At 42.2% G+C, this 24,885-nt stretch overlaps 1 protein-coding gene across 5 annotated transcripts in view; it reads left to right on the top strand.

The window, feature by feature from the left end:
• LOC106088861 (uncharacterized) overlaps positions 1-24,885 on the top strand; it is a 431,599-nt gene that overhangs the window by 297,088 nt on the left and 109,626 nt on the right. For all 5 annotated transcript variants that reach the window (XM_059362969.1, XM_059362966.1, XM_059362965.1 and 2 more), the window contains 6 exons: positions 666-778; positions 848-1,401; positions 1,464-3,107; positions 3,175-3,307; positions 10,501-10,742; positions 18,088-18,202. In XM_059362969.1, coding sequence (XP_059218952.1) covers positions 666-778; positions 848-1,401; positions 1,464-3,107; positions 3,175-3,307; positions 10,501-10,742; positions 18,088-18,202 — 2,801 coding nt within the window. The remainder of the gene's footprint in view (positions 1-665; positions 779-847; positions 1,402-1,463; positions 3,108-3,174; positions 3,308-10,500; positions 10,743-18,087; positions 18,203-24,885) is intronic.

Below are 24,885 nucleotides of genomic sequence, written 5' to 3'. Positions count from 1 at the left end.
TCCAAATGTTTGGGGGCGATCTGCTGCGAATAGTGTGAGCTGCCATAGAATCGATGTCTATACGAGACACTGCAAGCTCTGTCTCCCCTACCCATGGCTTTATGTGTTGGCGTCTCCACAGACATGGAGTTGCCTCAAACGGTCTTTGCCAAATGCGTAGCAATTCCATGTTGGCTAAGGCGTTATAGGTGCTGGTGATTGAATAGATCTCCTACTCCTCGCCTTTCATTTGAAAAATCTTTAGCGGTGTTTGAGGTTCAATTATTGTGGTAATGAATGGTGTTTAAATGCTGTTTTGGGCCAGGCTATGGGGCATGGGGGAGAGCAAAAGTTCATTTAAGCCAAGCTCATCACATTTTGGGTTGGTTGGTTGGTTAACATGGGATGTTGTCATGTGTTGCGTTTTTAGGTTTTTTCTGTGTTTTGGTTTTTTTTTTTGTGGCCATGGAGCGGATGTTTGAATGATTTGTCGAATTGTTTTCTCGCATGATTTCATGCTGACTTGCCAGACAATCATTTGCCATTTAGATTTCCAAGCAAACGCAGCTTCTTTACCCAGCAAAGCTGGCGTTTTGCCAACTACTGGGATATTTGGTTTTTTTTTTTCTTTCTACAAAAATGTTTTCGTTTCTGATCTTCAAGTGCAATTGTTTTTCCGCTTGCAGGGAAATTCAAGCCACAGGCAGCGATTGGCTAAAGGGCTCTTGCGGTGCTGTTGATCATCTGCCCACCAGTGACGTTTTGCGCAAAAGTATACGACGTTCTTGGACCATCTCCAGTGAGTTTTAAACGACTTCGAAATTCTTCTTCCATCTTCATGAAATTTTTATTTTTTAATTTCTTATAGATCCCGAGGACGATCCCAACAATCCCAATGCTCAAAATCCTGTAGCCGACAATCTTTATCCCCAGCAACAGAATCTCATAGAAGCTCAATCGGCGGGCAGTTATCCCACCTTGGATGTACGTCATCATCAGCACCATCATCCCATCTCGCAATCGGTGAGAAGCCATCACATAGTCAACTATAACACTGGCAGTGCCATAACCATAGCAGGAGTGGGCATAACTCATCCTACCCCAGCTCCCGGATATCACGTCAATCCCCAGCGTCGCGTCTTGCGTCAATCCACTTTGCCCACCACTTTGCCCAATAACGAGCAGAATTTGTCGGGCAGTGGCAGTAATTTGGAGAATTACAATAGTGTCAATCTCACCGCCCCCACCTCACCGCATCAGATGCAAAAGGGCCCCCTGTACCCCACAGCCTATAATAGTGACGACATTATAAACATAGAGACCAGCGATTGTGATAATTACGCACAACAATTACAGCAGCAGCAACAAGCGCCGCCGCAGCACACCTCGGGCCAAGTAACCCCCACGCATCATCGTTTACAGGTAAGACTCATACTTAAACCCAACAAAGTTTATTGGATGTTCAATTCTCTATCTCTTGACAGGTGCGCCGACAATCAACTTTACCCGCTAATCCATGCCAAGCTCCCATGTACATGTCCACCTCCCCAAATCGCGGCTTCAGCCGCTCTCCGGAACGTTCGCCCGGTGAGCAACGCTATCCGCCCTTCATAAGGCAGACCTCATTTCCCTGCAACATCATGGAGCCGCCACCGGGACCAGGTTCAGTGACCACCGGCAATGCAGCCACTGCCCCCTCCTATCCCTCACCCTCTATGCATCGTGGCAGTGGTAAGATATTACCCAGCACTGGCAATTATCCACCTCCCTCGCAATACGATCAAACGCAGACCTCCCAACCCGGGGGACTGAATGAAGACCATCATGATTACCCCAATCCGGCGGCCAATATACCCAAGTCACGTATGATGCGTCAAGCCACTCTGCCCAATCCCGATCAACATGTCAAATTGTTGCCCACCTCACCGCCCAAGCGTCAGACTTCGCCGCAATATCGACGCTCTCCGGAATTTATGCGCCAACAAACTCTGCCCAATCCCGAATCATTTACCAGCAATTCGTTGACGGTTCAGTCCGCCAACTCTGGTTCGCAAAATAAATTTCTACCCATTTCGCCTAGGCAGAAGCAGAATTTCCTGTTTCCCAATGTGCAAAATCCCCGTCCCTTCTTGTCGCAACAAAATGTGCCCGCCGTGGGAGTGGCCGAAATTCCCACCAGCACCGCAGGCGGGGAACAGTATTCCAGCAGTCAGAGTGTCAATATTCACCATACGCGTGATCATTCGAAAATGATCAAGGTACGCAGTCACAGCAATGAGGAGTACTCCATTTCCAAGTCGCATCATCCAGAATCAAGGCGTCTTTTGCCAGAAATACCCACTTCCAGTTCGCGTTCCATGTCGCGTTCGCCCAGCCGTTTGGTGCGGCAAGATTGTGTCAAAGATCCATCTTCGGGCATGAATATGGCCATGGGCCCAGAGGCAGGTTCGGGTCATTTACGCACTTTCGGTGAGGCCAAGCAGCAGTTCCATCAGTTCCAAAATGTCACCGAAGAAGATGACAATCGTCCCGAATATGTGGACTATTTTGGTGATAGCACCAGCAGCTTCCTGGAGGCAGATGAGGTTCAATATGAGAAGAACTACAACAGCGGTTTTAGCAGTGAGCCTCGCATCATTTACAATGATGGCTCGGATGATGGCAGTTATCAGGGCTATCCCCAGAGACCCATCGTGCATAGCGCTGAAAATGTGCTAGTGCCCGATCAGGGCTATGGTGTCTATTACAAAACCGATGCCAATATGCCGATGGGCCCTCATTCTTTGGGGCCTCAACTGGGGGGCAATGGCAGTGGCATGGGTGGAGCTTTGCCTCGCACTCCTCTGATGCACAATCGTCTGAGGCGTCGCCAATCTCGTGATCTTCAAACACAAAGTGAAGAATTTGCCCAGGTGGCCTCGTTAAATGTTCAACAAACGCATAGCCCATCTATGTCACCACCGAACGAAGGTGCTGCTGCTGCCGCAGCAGGTGGTGAAGACAAACCCAATGAACGACCCAAACCAGAGCAGATGCGTTCAATATCTGAGGATTCGGGAGCGAATAAATCTAATGTGCCCAAGCCAGTAACGCGACGTTCCCTATCACATCCAGAAAATGAGACACAGGTATTTTTTCATTAAAAAAGAAGGGAAGGGTGAAGTTGCATATATTATTTGTGTTTCCTATTTTCAGGCTCCCAAAAAGGTGGAACCTACCAAAATACCGAGTCCCAAACCATTGGCCGATATACTCGATAAATCACGACCCATTACAAAAATACCTACACCACGAAGACGCAACAGCAAAGGAGTCGATATCGATGAAAGTGAGTAACAAAGACATTTTGATACATTTTTTAAGAGTCATACAGAGAGATTGTGATGGTGAGAGTGATAGAAAGGGAGCGGGAGACATATAGAAAGAGAAAGTAAACAAATTTTCCTTTAGGAGATCAAGTGGGGCGTTCCTTCTAGGCACTTGACCTCAAATTAAGTTTCTCATTTCCCAGATCATGACCATAATATTTTCCCACAGTGAAATGTGAGTTAGAATTCCTACCAGGGTTGCGGAGTCTGATCTTAGACACCGACCCCGAGTCGGAGTCGTGGTACTAAGCCGGAGTCGGAGAGTGATTTAGAGTTTCTCGTCGTCTTCGACATCCGACTATCTGATCCCTTCAACTTCTGCCGTGCAACAATATATGCATCAGTATCCGCACCCAAATCCCAAACTAACGGCTATAGAAAGAGATAACTGGATCTGGAAATCAACCGACATATCACAAGCCGATCAACAATCAGCAAACGTCATCCGCAGTGTCAAATAGTCCAAGGCGCTGCACCGCAACGCTGACCAAGATCCCCAAATTGTCTCTAAAAATTTTTTTGTTCCGAACATCTAGAAAATGGTGAACATGATCGCAACCGGCCCTTCGGACCGATCACCAATTATTCGCCTTTCCATATCGAGAATCATAGGCACTCAGTACATAGACAAGAGCCGATGTCGCTCGACTTCCCACTGAGGCTCTCCACTCGATATGACTCATTTTCCGCGACTGCAATTGTAGCTACTGCGTATACGAAACATGCCACTATCGGCAACGTGCAGACGCTCTCGGTAGCTCTCGGCAGAATTTCTCGTTACAACGAAGAACACCACACAAATCGGAGCTCAGGGTTCTAACCCGTGTGGTACTCATAGCCATTCCGTGCCGGCAGAACTTCGGTAAAGAATCCGAGCAATGGACATTCATAAAGACAAGACTTGAGGTACAACTCTCTCTTGCTGGAGAATTTCCAAACGTCAATACATATATAAACCGAGGTCTCAACCAATGTCATACGATGGTCCTCGTGTCAATCGATGGTCCTCGTGGCTCTTCAACTATCGAAATTTTTATACCTTCCACCAACTCTCGTCCGATTTGACTGGAATTTTGCACTTAGCGCTTTGGTATCACTTCCAACAACTGTGCTAAGTATGGTTCAAATCGGTCGATGTTTTGATATAGCTGCCATATAAACCGATCTTGGGTCTTGACTTCTTGAGCCTCTAGATGGCGCAATTCTCGTCCCATTTGACTGAAACTTTGCACGTAGTGTTTTTGTATTCAAAAACTGTGCTAAGTATGATTTAAATCAGTTCATAGTCTGGTATAGCTGTCATATAAACCGATCTGGGATCTTGAATTCTTGAGCCATCTGCGAAAGGGCAAAGAACGAGAACAGAGTCTTCAAAGGTTTGTCCGGCAGCACCCGGTAAATGGACAAGGAAACACTGTTGACGATGTATAAGACGATCGGCTGACCGATAATAAACTATGCGGTCTCGGTGTGGACTGCGGGTGCAAAAAAGAACGCGGCACTAAGGACCATCACCGTATGTCACCAAATGGCGTGTACCGTCCATCTAGACGTTGAAGACTAAGATACTTAGGGTTAAGGACCACTGTGAACTTCAATCTGAACAGTTTCACCTGGTCTGCCCTCAAAATAACCACCCGAACTTCGGACTCACCGGGCTAGCCCCTTCCCAGAAACAAGAAGAAGAATATTTGGATTTTTAACAAGTTAGAGCGTGCTAAGTTAGGCCGGGCCGAATCTTATATACCTTCCACCATGGATCGCATTTGTCGAGTACTTTGCGAATAAAAATTGTTATGCTATTGGAGATATATCAAGTTATAGACCGATTCGGACCATAATAGGGAGATCGGTTTTTATGGGAGCTGTACCATGCTATTGATCGATTAAGACCATATTGGACATGTATGTTGAAGGTCTTGGGAGAAGCCGTTGTACAAAATTTCAGCAAAATCGGATAAGAATATCGTCCTCTAGTGGCTCAAGAAGTCAAGATCCAAGATCGGTTTATATGGTTTATCAGGTTATGCACCGATTTGAACCATACTTAGCGCAGTTCTTGGAAGTCATAACAAAATACTTCATTTAAAATTCCAACCAAATCGGATGAGAATTGCGCCCTCTAGTGGCTCATGAAGTCAAGATCCAAGATCGGTTTATGTGGCAGCTATATTAGATTATGAACCGATTTGAACCATACCTAGCTCAGTTGTTGGTAGCAATACCAAAACACCACGTGCAAAATTACATACTTAGCACAGTTTTTGGAAGTTATAACACAACACTTCATGCACAAATTCAGTCAAATCGGATGAGAATTGCGCCCTCTAGAGGCTCAAGAAGTCAAGATCCGCGATCGGTTTTATGGCAGCTATATCCGGTTATGTACCGATTTGAAACATATTTTTCGTAGTTTTTGGAAGTCAACAAAATATTTCATGCAAAATTTCAGTCAAATCAGATAAGAATAACGCCCTCTAGATGCTCAAGGAGTCAAGAAATCAAGATCCAAGATCGGGTTATATGGCAGCTATATCAAAACGTGGACCGATTTGACTCATTTACAACCCAACTGACCTATACTAATAAAATATATTTGTGCAAAATTTCAAGCGTCTAACATTACTTCTTCGAAAGTTAGCGTGCTTTCGACAGACGAACGGACAGACATGGCTAGATCCATCCTATAGTTGAGGGTATAAAAAAACGCTGTTCGCCAACGATCTTGTCATACCGACCGAATATAGTCCTTGGTGGGCGCCCACCATCCATTGCTGAAGGCGAAAAAGACCTGCCACGAGGACCGGAACTTATCTGACCCAACTGAGATCCGGATGGTGTAACACATTGATGGTGTGATGCCATATGGTATTGTGGTCTGGTGGACGGCGCTTCAAAAGTCCACATACTGCTCAATACTTAACCGGATACCAAGGATGGCTTATTTGTGCATCACAGCCGCACTGAGGACGACACCATCTGATGTACTGAATTTAATCCTATTTCTTATGCCTCAGGACATTGTGGCTACCCAATTAGCAGCGAACACTGCGCCTACGGACATTGTGTTAACTTGATACCAAGTCCGATGTTCCAGGCAGTGTGGATTACAACCTACCTGAGCCGCTTCTAGATAAAAAGTACTGTACCACTATTCCTGATAGAACCGATTGGAACTACGATATCCCCGGTAACAGAAGTTACATAGACTTCTATATGGATGGTTCCAAACTAAACGGCCAGGTGGGCTTTGGGGTGTACTCTAAAGATCTAGAACTGGTTATATCAAAAAGGTTACCCGACCACTGCAGTGTATATTACGCAGAGATCCTTGCAATTAAGGAAGTGGTGGGGTGGCTAAAATATAATGTCAATACGACAATTGGCATAAATATCTTCTCAGACATCCAGACAGCCATTAAATCCCTGGAGAACGTATTTCTGAACACAAAAACCGCCTTCGATTATGGCAGATCTCTCAAGGAGATTCAAAATTCACCTGTTCTGGGTGCCGGGCCACAGAGTTATCACGGGGAATTGTAAAGGGATACTGAAATCTGTGGGTATGCCTCTGGCGTTATGTAAGCTAAGTTCTCAGGACCAGGCCCGAATGGTAGCTGGTCACAAAGAGGGGGCTATGAGCATTCCAAAACTATGTGGCCTAATTTAGACTTGAAAAGGTCTACCGCTTTGCTGTCATTGGCTAGAACAGATGTCTCAGTCATTGTGTCCGTCTTGACAGGGCACTGTCTAATCGGAAAACATGCTGACAGACTGAAGGTTGGCAGCAACGACTTTTGTAGGAGCTGTGAGGACATTGAAGAAGAAGAGACTATAGAACACCTGTGTGTGTCCCTCACTAGCAGTTAAAAGGAGTTCCACTTTAGGTTCTTATTTCTTTGAGAACCTGTCTATTTAGCAGATGTGAACATTCACAAGGAGGCCACCGTAGCGCAGAGGTTAGCATGTCCACCTATGACGCTGAACGCCTGGGTTCGAATCCTAGCGAGACCATCAGAAAAAAAAAATTTTTCAGCGGTGGTTTTCCCCTCCTAATGCTGGCAACATTTGTTAGGTACTATGCCATATAAAACTTCTCTCCAAAGAGGTGTCGCTCTGCGGCACGTCGTTCGAACTTGGCTATAAAAAGGAGGCCCCTTATCATTGAACTTAAAACTTGAATCGGACTGCACTCATTGATATGTGAGAAGTTTGCCCCTGTTCCTTAGTGGAATGTTCATGGGCAAAATTTGCATTTTGCATTCGCAAGTTGTTGGGCTTTTTAAAGCGATCTGGATGGTTCAACGTTAGGAACTATAATGCATCTTCCTTCTTCGGTTCTTCTGAGGACATCGAAGAAGAAGAGATTATAGAACACATCCTGTGTGTGTCTCGCACTAGCAGTTGGAAGGAGTTCCACTTTAGGTTTTCATTTCTTTGAGAACGTGTCTGATTTAGCGGATATGAACATTCGCAAGTTGTTGGGCTTTTTAAAACGATCTGGATGGTTCAACGGCAGGAACTATAAGGCATCTTCCTTCTTCTGTTCTTGTGATATCACAATGGACGAAAACGTCTAAGTGAGTATGATGACAGACTGCCACTTAAACCTAACCTAACCTAACACATTGAACTCGTATCGTTCAAGGTTAGACGATACTATTACAAATATATGTCCTGAGTGTAACACTAAACTAAGGACCATCACAGGATGTCACCTAATGGCGAGCACCGTCCATGTACACGGGAAAACTAAGATCCAGTTTCTTCTGGGCTGCCATCGAAACAATAACCCGAACTTTAGATTTACTGAATCTAAAAGAACCATTGCTGGATCAGGATGACCTCAGAGAAGAATGAACGAGGAAGATGGAAAATGAAACAATATACTTACAATGTGTGGCTACAACAACTACTTTGTGGATTGAAAACCACCTCTGTAGCAGGTGGTCAGCTTTGATATTCATGATCTACTGTGACATAGTTAGGACTACAATAAAGATTGTCAAGATCAATCAATGTATCAGGCAGGACAACGTTTAGAAGGATACAGTAGCTGAAGCGGTGACCATTGCCGCCCACAGGACTTGATGAAATTAACCTTCCTCTGCAACTCAGAGTAGTTCCAACTGCGTTTCGACAGATGCCATATCAATTCCATTCTAGGGAGATCTGTTTGCCGAATATGGGATCCTTATACACTCAGTGGGCTTCTAGATATACACCGATTTTACGAATTTACATCTTGATTACACAGAACACGCATTGAATGAATGAAATAAATGGAGAGTTGTATAAGTCCCTTATAGTACATCTGTGCCAGGTTCATTGTCCTAATTTTTGGTATTGCTTCCAATAGACCGATGTACGAATTTTACTTCTTGAATTCACAAATGAAGTATTGTTTCGATAAAATTTAAAGAGAAGGTTGTATAACCATTTTCAAAATCTTCCTTATATGATGGTTAGGTAAGGTTTGAATGGCTTAGACTATTTTAGTTCATTGTTATATAACAGTAGCGACACGACCCCTGTACAGGTAATCCGCGAAAGCTGTCAACTCGACTAACAGGGCCAATTACTTTCTGAAACCACAGAGGAAGAATTTTTCATTTGGTTTTAATAATGTAGTATGGTTTCTTGTATTGCAAATGCAAATTTTCCCATGAACATTGAGGAACAGTTGCAAACTTCCTTGTAGTTTTCACTTTTAGTTCTGTATATCGAATATAAAGACCAATCTCTCTAATTTATTGGGTTGCTCAAAAAGTAATTGCGAATTTTTTAAAAGAAAGTAAATGCATTTTTAATAAAACTAAGAATGAACTTTAATCAAATATATAATTGTCATTTTGTTCGATAATCTTTTGCCATCTTCCTGACAAATTTAGCATTCCACGCTCATAGAACTTCTGGCTTTTATCTGCAAAAAACTGAACCAAGTGCGATTTTATAGCCTCATCATTGCCGAAAATTTTACCAAAGATCGAAATAAATGGTAGTCTGATGGTGCAAGGTCAGGGCTATATGGTGGATGCATCAAAAGCTCCCAGCCAAGCTCACTCAGTTTTTGGCGAGTGACCAAAGATGTGTGCGGTCTAGCGTTGTCCTGGTGGAATATGACACCTTTACGATTGACCAATTCTGGTCGCTTCTCCTTGATGGCTGTATTCAATTTGTCCAATTGTTGACAGTAAACATCCGAATTAATCGTTTGGTTCCTTGGAAGCAGCTCAAAATATACCACACCCTTCCAATCCCACCAAACAGACAGCATAACCTTCTTTTGGTGGATATCAGCCTTTGAAGTGGTTTGAGCTGGTTCACCATGCTTGGACCATGATCGTTTTCGACTAACGTTGTTGTAAACAATCCATTTTTCATCTCCAGTTATGATTCGTTTTAAAAACGGATCGAATTCATTGCGTTTAAGGTGCATATCACAAGCGTTGATTCGGTTTGTTCAATGAATTTCTTTCAATACATGTGGTACCCAAATATCAAGCTTTTTCACCAGTCCAAGACTTTTTATGTGATAATAAACGGTTGATTTTGGTATATTTAACTTCTCTCATATCTCACGCTCAGTTATATGACGATCCATTTCGATTAATGCTTTGATTTGGTCATCATCAACTTCATTTGGCCGACCTGAAAAATCTGCAATTACTTTTTGGGCAACCCAATACTTCTTACGGCACATGGACGCACTTTTCACCCGTTTTTAATGAAATTCTCTCTGCCAATCTCTTTTTATTGGTGTTTTCCTGGATCGCACGTAGTCTCTCGTGTTTTTAAATGCCACACTAATTATCTCAATGACTCTGGATCGCATTTCTCCAAATTTTACGCTCGAAAAATGTGTTCATCTAATTGAAACATGTTAACTTAGGTCTTAAGTAGCTCCCTTAGCAACCCACCAAATACCTCAGACAGAATTTCTTTTTCTGGGCATGCAAAGAACTACCCCCTACAGAAGACATACATAGGAATTTGCGTACAATCCAACCTTGTCCTTTTCCTGCTACAGACCAAATATGCTTCGGTCCAACTCTCATTCAATTAAATATTCTTATTGACCAACTTTTCCACGAAAAACGCGCAATAGGCCAAGTGTTAAATAATTCATTGAATTTTTGTTTTTGTATTTCAGGTGCCAATTCAAAATCCCATACAAACGAAAGAAAATATTCCGAATTAACTACGAAATCGAATAGAAACCAAAACGATGAAAAGCAAAAACAACAAACGGAGGATAAAGACAATGCATCACAGCGAAGTAAATCACCCCGAGGAGGTGAAGGAGAAGGAGAAACACAGAATGCAGACAATAGCACAAAGGACCAAAACACAAATAACAGGACAGAGAGCGGCTCTTCTGCTCAACTCACAAAGGTAAGCGAACATCAACAAGTTACAATCATAACAAGGACTATAGAGAAACATTGTCCATGTTAGCAGCACTTGCCAACAGCATTGTGTCCTTGTAGTACAGAGCTTTGCAAGCTGAATCGCTTGCCCACTTCAATATGCAAACGAAGTCATTATGCATTAGTAGTCATTTGGGGCACTGTAGTCATCGGTGATTTAACTATTGAGACTTAAGAAGACTTATGAAGGGTAGCTTTAAGGGAAGCAGTAGATTTTTGGTTTTTGCTTATAAAATCCGTTGAGGTTTAAATGAAGTTTCCAAGAAATGTCGGCAAAATTCCCTTTTGTAATGAAAATTCAAGGATTTCACTCATGTCAGTTTGCTTGGAGTATGTGAATAGTGTCTTGTATTGCAAACTCGCATGCTCTACAAGTTCCTGGTATATCTTTGTGGGCCGGCAATTAGACAAGCGAATTTTAAAGTGCACAGCTATCAAGTCAACAAGTCTAGGACGATTTTTGTATTCGGAAAAATTTAGCAGTTTACCGCCTCTACAACTGATACCTCATACCATGATACCTCGATGAAGAAGAGAAATTCAACCCGACATATCTTGGCGGTAAATATCTTTTCAATAGCTGCTAGATTGAATGGCTGCCTCGAAATCATCCCAGTAGAAACTCGTACTACTAATACAAAAAATATTGGGTTGCCCAAAAAGTAATTGCGGATTTTTCATATAGTCGGCGTTGACAAATTTTTTCACAGCTTGTGACTCTGTAATTGCATTCTTTCTTCTGTCAGTTATCAGCTGTGACTTTTAGTTTGCTTTAGAAAAAAAAGTGTAAAAAAAGTATATTTGATTAAAGTTCATTCTTAGTTTTATTAAAAATGCATTTACTTTCTTTTAAAAAATCCGCAATTACTTTTTGGGCAACCTACTTGTGTCTACCCAACTTTTTGAATTATGTCACTCTTTAAGTACATGAGCGATGTTTTCGCACATACAACATCTTGGGAATTAATGAGACGGCCTGTCACAGTTTCAAAGCAGTACTCTGACAGGTCCAGAGTACTGCAGAGGTTAGCATGTCCGCCTATGACGCTGAACGCCTGGGTTCGAATCCTGGCGAGACCATCAGAAAAAATGTTTAACGGTGGTTTTCCCTCCTAATGCTGGCAACATTTGTGAGGTACTATGCCATGTAAAACTTCTCTCTAAAGAGATGTCTCACTGCGGCACGCCGTTCGGACTCGGCTATAAAAAGGAGGCCCCATTGAGCTTAAAACTTGAATCGGAGCTTAAAACTTGAATCGGACTGCCTTCATTGATATGTGAGAAGTTAGCCCCTGCTCCTTAGTGGAATGTTCATGGGCAAAATTTGCAATTTTACTCTGACAGGTCCATTCGCTGTGCATATCAAGGTGAGATCCTTACAATTAGAAAACTGGTTGTTCTAGCCATATTTGCATGTGGAAGTGGCGATACTCATCAAGCTTCTGTAGGTGAGCAAGTTCAATACGGTCCAAAGGATCCGATCCGCCGCAGGAACATGATGGCCTTTGGTTATAACTCGTCTTGTCATGTCGAGCATCATATGCACTCAGTTTTTATGCAAGAGCCGGTGCCGCGCAGCCTCTCACTTAGACTCTTCGCTCGATACCGCTGATTGTACGCGTCTATCGTTGCACAGTGGGAGACAAAAAACTAGTAAAAATATGGCATGTGAGAACCGGTATAGATATCTCCTAAGAATTTTAAATAGTTAGAGCTTAGGTGTTATCGAGACAGTGATTGTACGCGTCTATCGTTGCACAGTGGGAGAAAAAACTAGTAAAAAATATGCCGAGTGAGAACCGGTATAGATATCTCCTTAAAATTTTAAATAGTTGCAGCTTAGGTATTATCGAGACCGTGTTCAAGGCCCTATGTGGTCCAGGCGCCTCTTAGCAGGTCCCTAAAATTGATCACCTCGTCATTTTGAAAAATTGTTCGGGCTGCCAAATCTTCGTTTTTAGTCCGATTTTCAAAATTCTGTTTAAGCTGGATAGTGCTCAAAACTCCCGCTTGAGGTATGCAATATCTCCACTGGTTTTGGGGATACACGAGATTTAATTGTTATTTATTGAAATTTTGGCCAAGATAGGCTTTGTATTTTTATACCCACCACCATAGAATGGGGCATACTAATCTAATCATTCCGTTTGTAACACCTCGAAATATTGATCTAGGACCCCATAAAGCATATATATATATATATATTCTTGATGGTCTCGACATTCTGAGTCGAACTAATTGTGTATAGTAGAGCTAGCCGCTTGAAATCTTGCACAGATACTTTTTATTGATGTAGGTTCAGATTTGGATACAGCTTCCATATATACCGATCTCGCGATTTGACTGATTTTAGCTTAAATTTTCACGTAGTGTTCTGTTATGACTTCCAACAACTGTGCGGAGTACGGTCCACATCGGTCAAGAACCTAATATAGCTCCCATATAAACCGATCTCCCGATTTGACTTTTTTAACCCTTACAAGCCGCAGTTTTTGTCTGATTTGGTTGAAGTTTTGCACGTAGTGTTCTCTTTTGACTTAAATGCGCTTAGTACTGTCCAAATCGGTCCATAACCTAGCTCCCATATATACCGATCTATTGATTTGACTTCTTGAGCCCTTACAAGCTGCAATTTTTGTCCGATTTGGCTAAATGTGGTGTGTAGTGTTCTGTTATGATTTTCAACACTTGTGTAAAGTTTGGTCCAAATCGTTCTATAACCTGATTTAGCTCCCATATAAACCTATCCCCCGATTTGACTTCTTGAGCCCTTACAAGCCGAAATTTTTTCAGATTTGGGTGAAGTTTTGCATGTAGTGTTCTGTTATGACTTAAAACAAATGCGCCAAGTGCGGTCCAAATCGATCTATAACCTGATATAGCTCCCATAGAAAGCGATCTAACGATTTGACTTCTTGAGCCCCTGGAAGCCGCAATTTTTGTTTGATTTGGCTGAAGTTTTGTGATATCGATTGTGATTGGGCAAACATGGTTAGACCGACTTAGAGTGTTAAGACTATCAAGACTATACATACTATATAGGGTCGCAGATCCGTAGCCATCGTAGAGCAGATCCGAAGCCATGTATTCCTATGGCGCTGAATGCGTGGGTTCGCATCCTGCCGAGAAGATTAGAAAAAATTTCAGCTGTGGTAGTCCTCTCCAAATGCTGGCGACATTAGGGATATAATATGCCATCTAAGAACTTATCCCCAAAGGGGCTTCGCACTGCGGCACACCGTTTGAGCTCAGCTATAAAATGGTGGTCCCTTATCGCTGAGCTTCAACTTGAATCGGACAGCACTCATTGACCATGAATTTAACATCAACATTCGGGACAGCATTCATTGATAGGTGAAAAATTTTCCAGGGGCATACGTGATGCAATTTGTATTTGGGGTCACAGATCAAGATTTCGAGTTGTTGCAAACGGAATAACTAGATTAGTGTCCCCTCTTTGTATGGTGGTAGGGTAAAAAAAAACTATTTTGTCCATCTTATATATAAAATTCAATTTGTATTTGTTTGTTTGTTTGTCGGTTTTGATATCGGGAGGGGGGCGGACCCTCCCCTTACTACCCAAAAATAAAAGAGAACCGATCGGGACAATATGGGATTCAAATGGGTTGGGTCCAAGTACCTGGAACACCAGCCAAAATCAAAAGTGGACCGACAAGGCCAATATGGGTATCAAATGAAAAGTATGGGGGAGTAGATAACGAATTTGGCATACAAATTCATGTCGAAGTATAGGGGGTCACCCCACCCCCACAAAAACGCCTAAAATGAGCACATTAGCCAATTTCGTAAAGACTGAAAAACGGCAGGACCGATTCTCTGGAAATTTTCGCATATTGCGTAGATTGGTCTGAAAGGAAACATAGGCTATATAATTTTTCGGTATCGGAAGGGGGACGGACCCTCCCCCTTGCCCCAAAAGTACTACCCAAAAATAAAAGTGGACCAAGCGGGACAATATGGGATTCAAATGAAAGGTATTCAAGAGTAGAGTACGAATTTTATAATAAAAGTTGGGTCCAAATACCTGGAACACCACCCAAAATCAAAAGTGCAGCGATAGGGGCAATATGGGTATCAAATGAAAAGTATGCGGGTGTAGATAACAAATCTGGCATACAAATTCATGTCGAATAGAGGGGGTTAAGCCACCCCACAAAAAACGCCCAAAATGGGCATATTAGCCAATCATGGATATATGGGTCTCGGTTTGTTTGTTACGTATAGACTGAAAAACGGCAGAACCGATTCTCTCGAAATTTTCGCATATTGTGTAGATTGGTCTGGAAGGAAACATAGGCTATATAATTTTTCGGTATCGGAAGGGGACGGACCCTCCCCCTTATGCCAAAAACACAACCCAAAATCAAAAGTGGACCAATCGGGACAATATAGGTATCAAATGAAAGGTATGGGAGAGTAAAATACGAATATGGTATAGAGTCTAAGTACCCATCGGGACGCCCCAACCCCAAAACTCCGCCAAACAGACATATTGGGCATTCATTTCAATATCGGCCTAAAACGAAAGGTATTCGGGAGTAGATTTCGATTCTGGCATACAGAATCAGATCGAAGTACAGGGGGTCACACCATCCCTCAAAAACGCCATTACGAATTTGATATCTATATTTGAGTCGAAATGTCTGAGGTGCCATCCCTCCCCCCAATGGAACATTACCCTAAGGAAGAACATTACCACCAGCAACCGAGAAGGGGCAAATTCTCACACATCAATGACTGCTTTCCGATTCAAGGGACCATTTTTTTATAACCGGGTCCGAACGTCGTCCCGCAGTGCGAAAATTTTTTAAATGACCAAGCATGGCATTGAACCTCGCAAATGTCGCCAACATTAAGAGAGGATAAACACCGCTTTGTCCGATGTTCTCGCCAGAATTCCAACGCTTTCAGCGTCATAGGCTACAATGGCAAGAGTTTGTTATCCGCATTGAGGGCGAAGTGTGGTTGGGAAAAAGATATTAGAGAGTTAAAGAAGGCGCAGCGGAGCGGGCCCGGTTCGGCTAGTCTTATATATAAAATTCAAATTGTGTTTATTTGTAGGTTTGTTTGTTTGTTTGTGTGTTCCTTACAGACTCAGAAAAAGCTGAACCGATTTTCTTGAAATTTTCACAGATGGTGCTTAATGATCCCGTGGTGAAGATAGGGTACTACATTTGTTGATATCTGAAGGGGGGCGGACCCTCCCCCATAACCTAATTTTCAGAAACGCCAGATCTCGGAGATGGGTGGTGCGATTTAAGCGAAATTTTGTATGCTCTCATATAGTACCCTAAAAGTAAAAATTTGGTATCCAAATTTCGGATGGGGTACCTAGGGGGGCCGCCCCACCCTAAAACCTGCCAAACATATATTTAGACCAATCACGACAATATGCGACTCAAATGAAAGGTATTTAGCATGAGAAAACGTATCTGATATCCAAATGTCGGACCAAGTGTTAGGGGGACCACCCCAAACCCCAACCCCCAAAACACCCCTAAATCGGACATATTTAGCGACCATGGCAATATGGGACTCAAATGGAAGCTATTTGCGAGTTGAATACGAATCTAATATCCAAATGTGGGACCACGCTTCAGGGGTTCTACCCCTTCCCCAAACCACACCTAAACAGGACTTATTTACTGACCATGGGATTATGGGTCTTAAATAAAAGGTATTTGAGTGTAGAATTTGAATCTGATATCCAAATATGGGACCAAGTGTTTGGGGGGCGCCACTCCCCAAAAACATCCCCCAAAAGGGACAAATTTGTGACCATAGCTATATGGGGTTCAAATGAAAGGTCTTTGGGAGCAAAGCACGATGGGGCCACCACACCCCCATAGGAAGTATTTGCTGACTATTCCAATATGAGGCTCAAATAAGAGGGTTTTTAGAGAAGAACACGAATCCGATATATATTTTCCAGGCCAATTCACTGAGTGGCCAGCCATCCCCCAAAACACCCCCCAAGCCGGTCATGTTTGCCGACTATGGATATATGGGGCTCAAATTAAAGGTATTTGTGAGTAGACCACGTATCTGATATCAACATTAGGGACCAAATGTCTGGGGGATGTCCCACCACCATAACAACCCCCAAATAGGACGTATTTGCTCACCAAGACAATTTGGGTCTTAAAGAGAGTGGAAATAAACATATATTGTTTTTAGGGCCAATACCCCAAACCGGACATATTTGCTGACTTTTGCAATAAGGAGTTTAAATGCGATTAGAAAACGAATTTGATACCCAATTTTGTGGCCAATGGCAATATGGGGTTTAAATAAATGATAAATAGATATATGAGAAAAGAGCACGTTGCTGATATATTTTACGGGCTTAGTGTTTGGGGGACCACCCCAATCCCCAAAACACCCCTAAATCGGGCATATTTACCGACCATGACAATGTGGGGCTTAAATGAAAGGTATTGGGGGGTTGAGCAAGAATTGATACCCACTTTCGGGACCAATTTTCTGGGGCTCTACCCATTTCCCAAAATACCCCACAAACAGCAATTTTTGCTGGCCATCGCAGAATGGGGCACAGGTATTTGGGAGTAGAATAAGAATTTGATATCCAAATTTAGGACCATATATTTAAGGCATCACCCCTTCCTCAAAACACCCCCCAAAGGGTAAAAATTTTTTCACCATGCCAATATATGGCTCAAATGAAAGGTATTTCAGATTAGAAAACGAATTTGATAACCTATTTTGGGCCATGTGTTTGGGGGACGCCTCATCCTGTAAACTCCCTTAAACCAATAGCAATATGGGGTTTATATAAATAGTATTTGAGAGAAGAGCACTCTTATTGTTAAACTGTTAGACAAGCGATATAAATACTAATTTCGTAGCATGGTATTTCACTAAAAGCTTTTCAATTGTCGAAAATAAATATTTCATGGAAACTTTTTTTCCATATAAAATAAAAGAAGGCGCAGCGGAGCGGTCCCGGGTCAGCTAGTTTTATATAAAAAAAATTAATTTTGAATTTAGATTTCTTCAAAAATATCCATTAAAGACTTATTTTAATAAAAATTTATACGAAAATTCAAACTCATAATATGTTGAATAATAGTTTACCGCCTTTTTTTATCACGCGAGTATCTCAATCCTCTAAAGAGTTCGTAGTTTTGTATTTTCTCTACTTTCCCCTTTTTTGCTTCAAGAACACTTTGTCAAAGTTATCCCTAACACTGACAATTGCAATTATCATCCATCTTGAAGAGCATGAGGAAGGCTTTTCTTATAATTTCCCTCTTGCATCCTTTTTACAGACACACACTACGACATTGGGTGAACAGGAAATACAGAATGCTGTAGAAGCTGCAGCAGTCGTCTTCAAAAAAGTTGTCCTACAAAGGCGTCAAGAGAAAAAGGCAGCCGAAGAAGGTAAGTTAATAGTTAAAGAATTAAATAACTTACTCACTCTCAATGTTGTAAGCTAACAAAAGCATAATGCGAAATTTTGGGAAAAGGAAAAAGTAATTTTTAGCGTAAAGTTAATGTTTGTTTGGTTTTTTGTGTCTTTTGTATTCAACATTAAAGGATTTCTTTGATGTTTGCTAAGGAAAACTCTCAAGGATATCTTTTGACTACGGTCTTGGTAAAGGAAAAGCCAAAACAGCTCATGCGTAAAAATTTAAAACTAAAATGAAAATGATTTTTGGCACATATATTCTGTTTTACCAAAATTATTAACACAAGCCCGATCCATATATGAAAGTAAATAGAAAAGCTTTTGCATTAGTACTTCATTTCATAAATAACCAAAATTAAAATCTTAACATCCATATCAGCTATGATGCTTATTATATTGGGTTGCCCAAAAAGTAATTGCGGATTTTTCATATAGTCGGCGTTGTAATTGCATTCTTTCTTCTGTCAGTTATCAGCTGTTACTTTTAGCTTGCTTTAGAAAAAAAATGTAAAAAAGTATATTTGATTAAAGTTTATTCTAAGTTTTACTAAAAATGCATTTACTTTCTTTTAAAAAATCCGCAATTACTTTTTGGGCAACCCAATATTATCAGAAACCTTTGTGGCGACTCACTCTTCTTCTATGGCCCCATAATATATCTACAGATTGTCCATATAGGACAACTTTTATTTAATTTTTACTTAAAATAAAAACTCTTCTTCCTCAATTCGTTTGATATCACCAGCGTACAATTGGCTTTATTTCGCCACATTAAATTGCTCAGTCTCTTCCTAATTTGCTTGTCTCTGGCACATGACCATTGGCTCTGCATGGCTATAATCCTTTAGCGAGCATCGAAATGTTCATATTTAAGTTCGTTCAGTTTTAATCGCATTAAATGTACTTAAAGCACTCACATACAGCCAAAGTAATCACTTTGTAGATCGCTGGTATAATGGGATTTTACCTTTGATGGCAGTACATTTGCATTACTATAAACTAAAAGCAAATGATTGTGTTGGACATGTGCATTTCAATAAAATCTCCAAACTGACGTTGTTGCAGACAAGGCTTTACGAAAATTAAATGATTGGACGAGGAAGCAAATTCATGCCACAATAATGAAGGTAATGGAAATATCAGAATATACAAGTTTTTTGATCCATGATCCATGGTGAACTATGAAAAAGTTAAGCAACCACTAGTTGGACCACCTTTCTTTCTTTTGTAAAACATTCGTAATACACACGGCTTTACATTGAAACCACCGTAGCGCAGAGGTTAGCATGTCCGCCTATGACGCTGAACGTCTGGTTTCGAATTCTGGGGAGACCATCAAACCAGAGGTGGTTTTCCCCTCCTAATGCTGGCAACATTTGTGAGGTACTATGCCATGTAAAACTTCTCTCCAAAGAGGTGTCTCACTGCGGCACGCCGACTCGGCTATAAAAAGGAGGCCCCTTATCATTGAGCTTAAACTTAAATCGCACTGCACTCATTGATGTGTGAGAAGCTGGCCCCTGTTCCTTAGTGGAATGTTCATGAACTAAATTTGTAATTTTTTTTACAGTGATCTCTTGCGATGACCTCAGTAAATAGAAAACCCATTACGACTTTAGATTCTTGCTATATCAACATTCGAAATCCAAATAAAAATCAATTTTGAAAAAAAATGTTTGGAGAAGTACCAGTTTATAGTTATATATAGGAGCTATAATCCCAACGTGGTCCGCCAGGACATTTGTCATTCTCAACCATCGGTACTCGTGATACAAACAGACGGACTGAGTTGTTGTCTTAGCTAATGAAACTAAAAATAATTAAACTGTTAGGTTAGGATATGTTAAGCGCTTACTGGCAACCTCTAGTCTGTCAAGCCATCCTTTGGATCCAGTTGAGTATTGAACAGTAGGTGAACTTTTGAAGTGTCGTCCACCAGACCACAACACCATATAGCATTATAGGTCTGATAACCAAACCCCCAACTGGCGCTCTTGCAGGTGTATAGGGCAAGAGTTGCCTTTCTTACTTTACTTTTAGTTGGCTATGACAGAACATTTGTTCCACTAGCCGAACGACACTTTTGAAGTGTCGTCCACCAGACCACAACACCATATAGCATTATAGGTCTGATAACCAAACCCCCAACTGGAGCTCTTGCAGGTGTATAGGGCAAGAGTTGTCTTTCTTACTTTACTTTAATTGGCTATGACAGAACATTTGTTCCACTAGCCGAACATTGAATAGCGTTCCAAGCGCCTCGATCTTCTGCGCTCATCCTAAAATCTCTTACACCAAGTTTCGAGGTGTCTCCCACCACTTGAACTTTCCATGGAGCTTTTGGTCTTCCCGGTTTGCGTTTACCACTGTGTTTGCCTTCAAAAGACCTCTTTGCTAGAGCTTTTTCATCCATTCTGACAACATGACCTAGCCAACGCAGCCGTTGTATTTTGATGCGTGTAACTATGCAATCATCGTCATACAGCTCGTGGTTCATACGTCGCCTATACTCTCCATTATCGCAAACTGGTCCATATATTTTATGAAGAATCTTTCTCTCAAATACTCCAAGCACTGCCTCATCTGCTTTCACAAGTACCCATGCCTCAGAACCATATAACAACACGGGTAGTGTCAGTGTCTTGTATAGTGTAATCTTCGTCTGTCGAGAGGTGGCCTTGTTTCTAAACTGCTTACCAAAGTAGCATCTGTTTGCCAGTATTATTCTTCGCTTTATCTCTAAACTGGTCCCATTAGTTTCGGTTACGACTGTGCCGAGGTAGATAAGGTTACTGACTATCACAAAGTTGTGGTTCCCATCTTTCTCCATGTTCTTTATCTGCTCGGTTGTACAAGGCGTTTTAGGAGTTGAAACCATTCATTTCTTCTTATATCCATTTACTGCCAGACCCATTTTCACAGACTCTCTTTCGATTCTTTCAAAGGCTGCAGTTACTACTTCCGGCGTCCAGTGGTGTCGATGTCGTCGGCATAGGCGAGTAGCATGTGTTGTCTTGTGATTAGTGTGTCATATTTATTCACATCTGCATTCACATCTGACTTCTCCCACAGGATTTTAAAGAGATTACACGGTTCGGATCATGGTTCGGAGAAATTCTTTCCTATTCTTACTGAGGAAATTCTTTCCTATTCTTAGAGTCTTATTAATTTTGCAGGGATACCAAACTCAGACATGGCTTAAAATACATTTTAAAGTACACGGGTGGTCTGGTCAAGGTTGGATTTACCAGGTCTAAAGCCGCATTGATAGGTCCCAATTATTTCATTGACTTTAGGTTTTAATCTTTCACACAGTACGCTCGAGAGTATCTTGTGTGCGATGGGGAGAAGACTTATTCCTCTGTAGTTCGCACATTCCGTCTTGTCTCATTTCTTGTGTACGGGACATAGTATGCTAAGGTTTCAATCATCGGGTATGCGTTCTTCTAGCCAGATTGCGAAGATAAGCTGATGCATACGCCTTATCAGCGTGTCACCTCCGGTCTTAAATAGTTCAGCGGGTAACCAGTCGGCTCCTGCTGCCTTGTTGTTCTTTAGTCAGGAAACTGCTACTTGGACCTCATTCTGACTAGGAGATAAACATTCTATACCATCATCATTGATTGGTTCTGCGGTATCCTCTTCGCCGCCAACATACGACACTAGCAGTTGGGTAAAATGTTCTTTCCATATCCTCATCATGTTGTCTGTGTCAGTTACCAGATTTCCTTCATTGTCTCTGCAGGAGGATGTGCCTGCACCAAAGCCATTGGTTTGATGTTTAATTTTTTGGTAGAATTTACGGACTTCATTCTGACTCCTGTACATTTCAATTCGCTCGCACTCACGTCTTTCCATTTCCTGTTTCTTTCTGCGGAATAGACGTTTCTCCTCTCTCCTTTTCTCCCGATACCTCTCCTTCATCTGGCGCGTTGCTACTGATTGCAGGGTTGCTCTATATGTCGCATTCTTGGCTTCAGTAGCATCTCGACACTCTTGGTCGTACCATGGGTTTCTTGGAGGAGGCTTCCGGTACCCAAGTACGGATTTCGCGGCATTTTCCATGGAGTGGGCAATAGTTTGCCACTGCGCCATTATATCATCGGAACAAGGAGTGCTTTCATCAAGCAGTTAGGTCAGTCGAGTGGAGTCCAGTGTTTTCAATGTCCAGCTTCCGTGCAGTGTCAGATCGTACTTTCCTTGCCATGTTCAAACGGGTGCGAACCTTTGCTGAAGCGAGGTAATGATCCGAATCTATATTCGCTTCACGGATCGATTGTACATCTAACACGCTGGATGAATGCCTTCCATCTATCACAACGTGATCAATTTGGTTTCTCGTGTTTTGATCGGGTGACAGCCATGAGGCTTTGTGAATATTTTTATGTTGAAATCTGGATGCCGCGGCGAAATCTATCAGCCTCAACCCATTACTGGACGTTATCTCGTGGAGGCTTGGGTACAAATAAGGCTGATGTTGAAGAATTTGGCTTTTATGCGGATTGTGGCTAGCCTCTCATCCACCGGAGTAAAGCTGGAGACAAGGTGTTTCAGTCTCCGACTAACCACAAATCCACAGCCAAATTCATGCCTCGTGTTATGGCAGCTATCGTAGTATAGTTCGTCACCGTTTGGTGTTGTAGTGACGCCATTCCCAGTCCATCACACTTCCTGTAAGGCGGTTATATCTGCATTGTACTTCTCTAATACATTCGCCAGCGCGTATACTGCACCTTCTCTATAAAGAGTGCGGGCATTCCAGGTGCAGATCCGCAAATCATGGTCCTTTTTTTCGTTTGCGTGGGTCGTCAACGTTGTGGGTGGGAGTCACTTTTTACTATTCCTTTGTTTCTCATAGTAGTTCTCAGTTTTCCGGGGGCGGGTTACTGGCCTAGCACCCCAACCGCATGGGTTTTGTGAGATTGCACACGCATCCCTCGTTGTGGCGAGCCGCTTGCTCCAACATACGACGCTCGCCGCCAGCCGCCTCTAACCTGGTGTTGGCTATTGGAAATTTCAAGGCGCCAATAACTCGCCTTGTCATCTTGAGTATCATTGTCACTCAGTATTTAATTAAGAGCCATTGCCACCTGACTCCTCACTGAGACTCTCCTCTCGAAAAACTAACAACAGCCAATTTAAAAGGATGAATTTAAATTGTTGATGGAGAATTTGCGAGCCGAACGCCATGGAGGGCGCACAAGTGACTGCCTCACTCTTTCCATATTTTCTGGAGTTCTTATGGTCCGCTTAAGTCCATTTCTGTGTTTAGCGACATTTCCACACTACCGAAATGAGTTAACCCACGACAGAATCGAATAACGGTCAGGAACGAGTCTGTGAGAAGGAATTTCAAATCGAGCGCGGAAGGCACATTGCGTAGCAACAAGTTGGACCGTTAGAAAAAAAAGCTCTCAACGGTGAAGGCCCGCTGCTTCCTAGACTAAAGCATGATGGAAACTGACTGGAGAGGGAAACAAACTTGGGCACTTCCAACCATCCACGCCATCAGTCTCATCCAATCTACCAATCTTCCAGTCAGTGGTTTAAAGATTGGGATAAAAGTCCCTTAGTCTCCCAAGTATGGATTCAGGATCTGAGGGAATTCTTGACATCCAAGCGTGTACCACTGGTCGTGAACGAACATCTTCCTTCTTGATTCAAACTCAATGCTGCACCTGGCTAGATCTCGTCAATCTTTTTTAGAGTTCACCGAATCATTTGAATTGAGCTTTGATTGCCGATAGCAATTAGTTTATATCGGCCCCGCTACCAGCCTGCATCGTCACAAGCTGCAGGAGGCCCAAGCAATGCCACAAGGATGTCGGAGTATGCAGAAGACAGTGCATTAACTATCTCACTTTAATTGTTTGTAGGTTTGCAGCCCAGTTCTTCTGCCTTGTCGAAAACTACCATCACCAAGCTGTCCTTAGCGACATTAGCAAAGGTTCTTGGACCCATCTTACTATTGTTCGCCTTAGTACTTTTAGGCATGGAATGAACTCCAGGTGGTAATTTTTTCGCAGACTGCGGTAAAGTTTCGGAATCTAGACCTTTGGAGTGGTATCGGTATCTAGACCTTTGGAGTGACCTGTGCAGCGAATCTCCGCTGCTGACCAATCGTCTGTCGACTAGTGGACCCTAGCGCAGCCGCAGAATAACTGCCTATTGAGGAATACAGAATATTCTTGTGTAGCGAAATAACAACCGCTCCACTCAACGGTTCCAACAAGAGTCTTAAACTCTTAAATTCTGCCAAAATTGTCTAATGACTTGTATTCGAACAACAAGTGATTTTAACAATTTCATGTTTTACTCAATTTTTGTATCCTACACCACTACTGTGGTACAGGGTATTATAAGTTAGTGAATTTGTTTGTAACACCCAGAAGGAAGAGAGATAGAGCCATTCATAAGTATACCGATCGACTCAGAATCATTTTCTGATTTGATTTAGCTATGTCCGTCTGTCTGTCTGTCCATGTTAATTTGTGTACAAACTACAGTTCGCAATTTTCTTCCGATCTTCTTCAAATTTGGTACAGACATGTTTTTCGGCCTAAAGACGAAGCCCATTGAAACTGGAAAACATCGGTTCAGATTTAGATATAGCTCCCATACATATGTTCGTCCGATTTGCAATAATAATGCAATA

This window comes from Stomoxys calcitrans, chromosome 2, assembly GCF_963082655.1.
Source record: "Stomoxys calcitrans chromosome 2, idStoCalc2.1, whole genome shotgun sequence".
NCBI classification, from domain to species: Eukaryota; Metazoa; Arthropoda; class Insecta; order Diptera; family Muscidae; genus Stomoxys; species Stomoxys calcitrans.
Note: the sequence above shows the minus strand (reverse complement) of the source record. Positions and strands in the feature narration are given on the sequence as shown.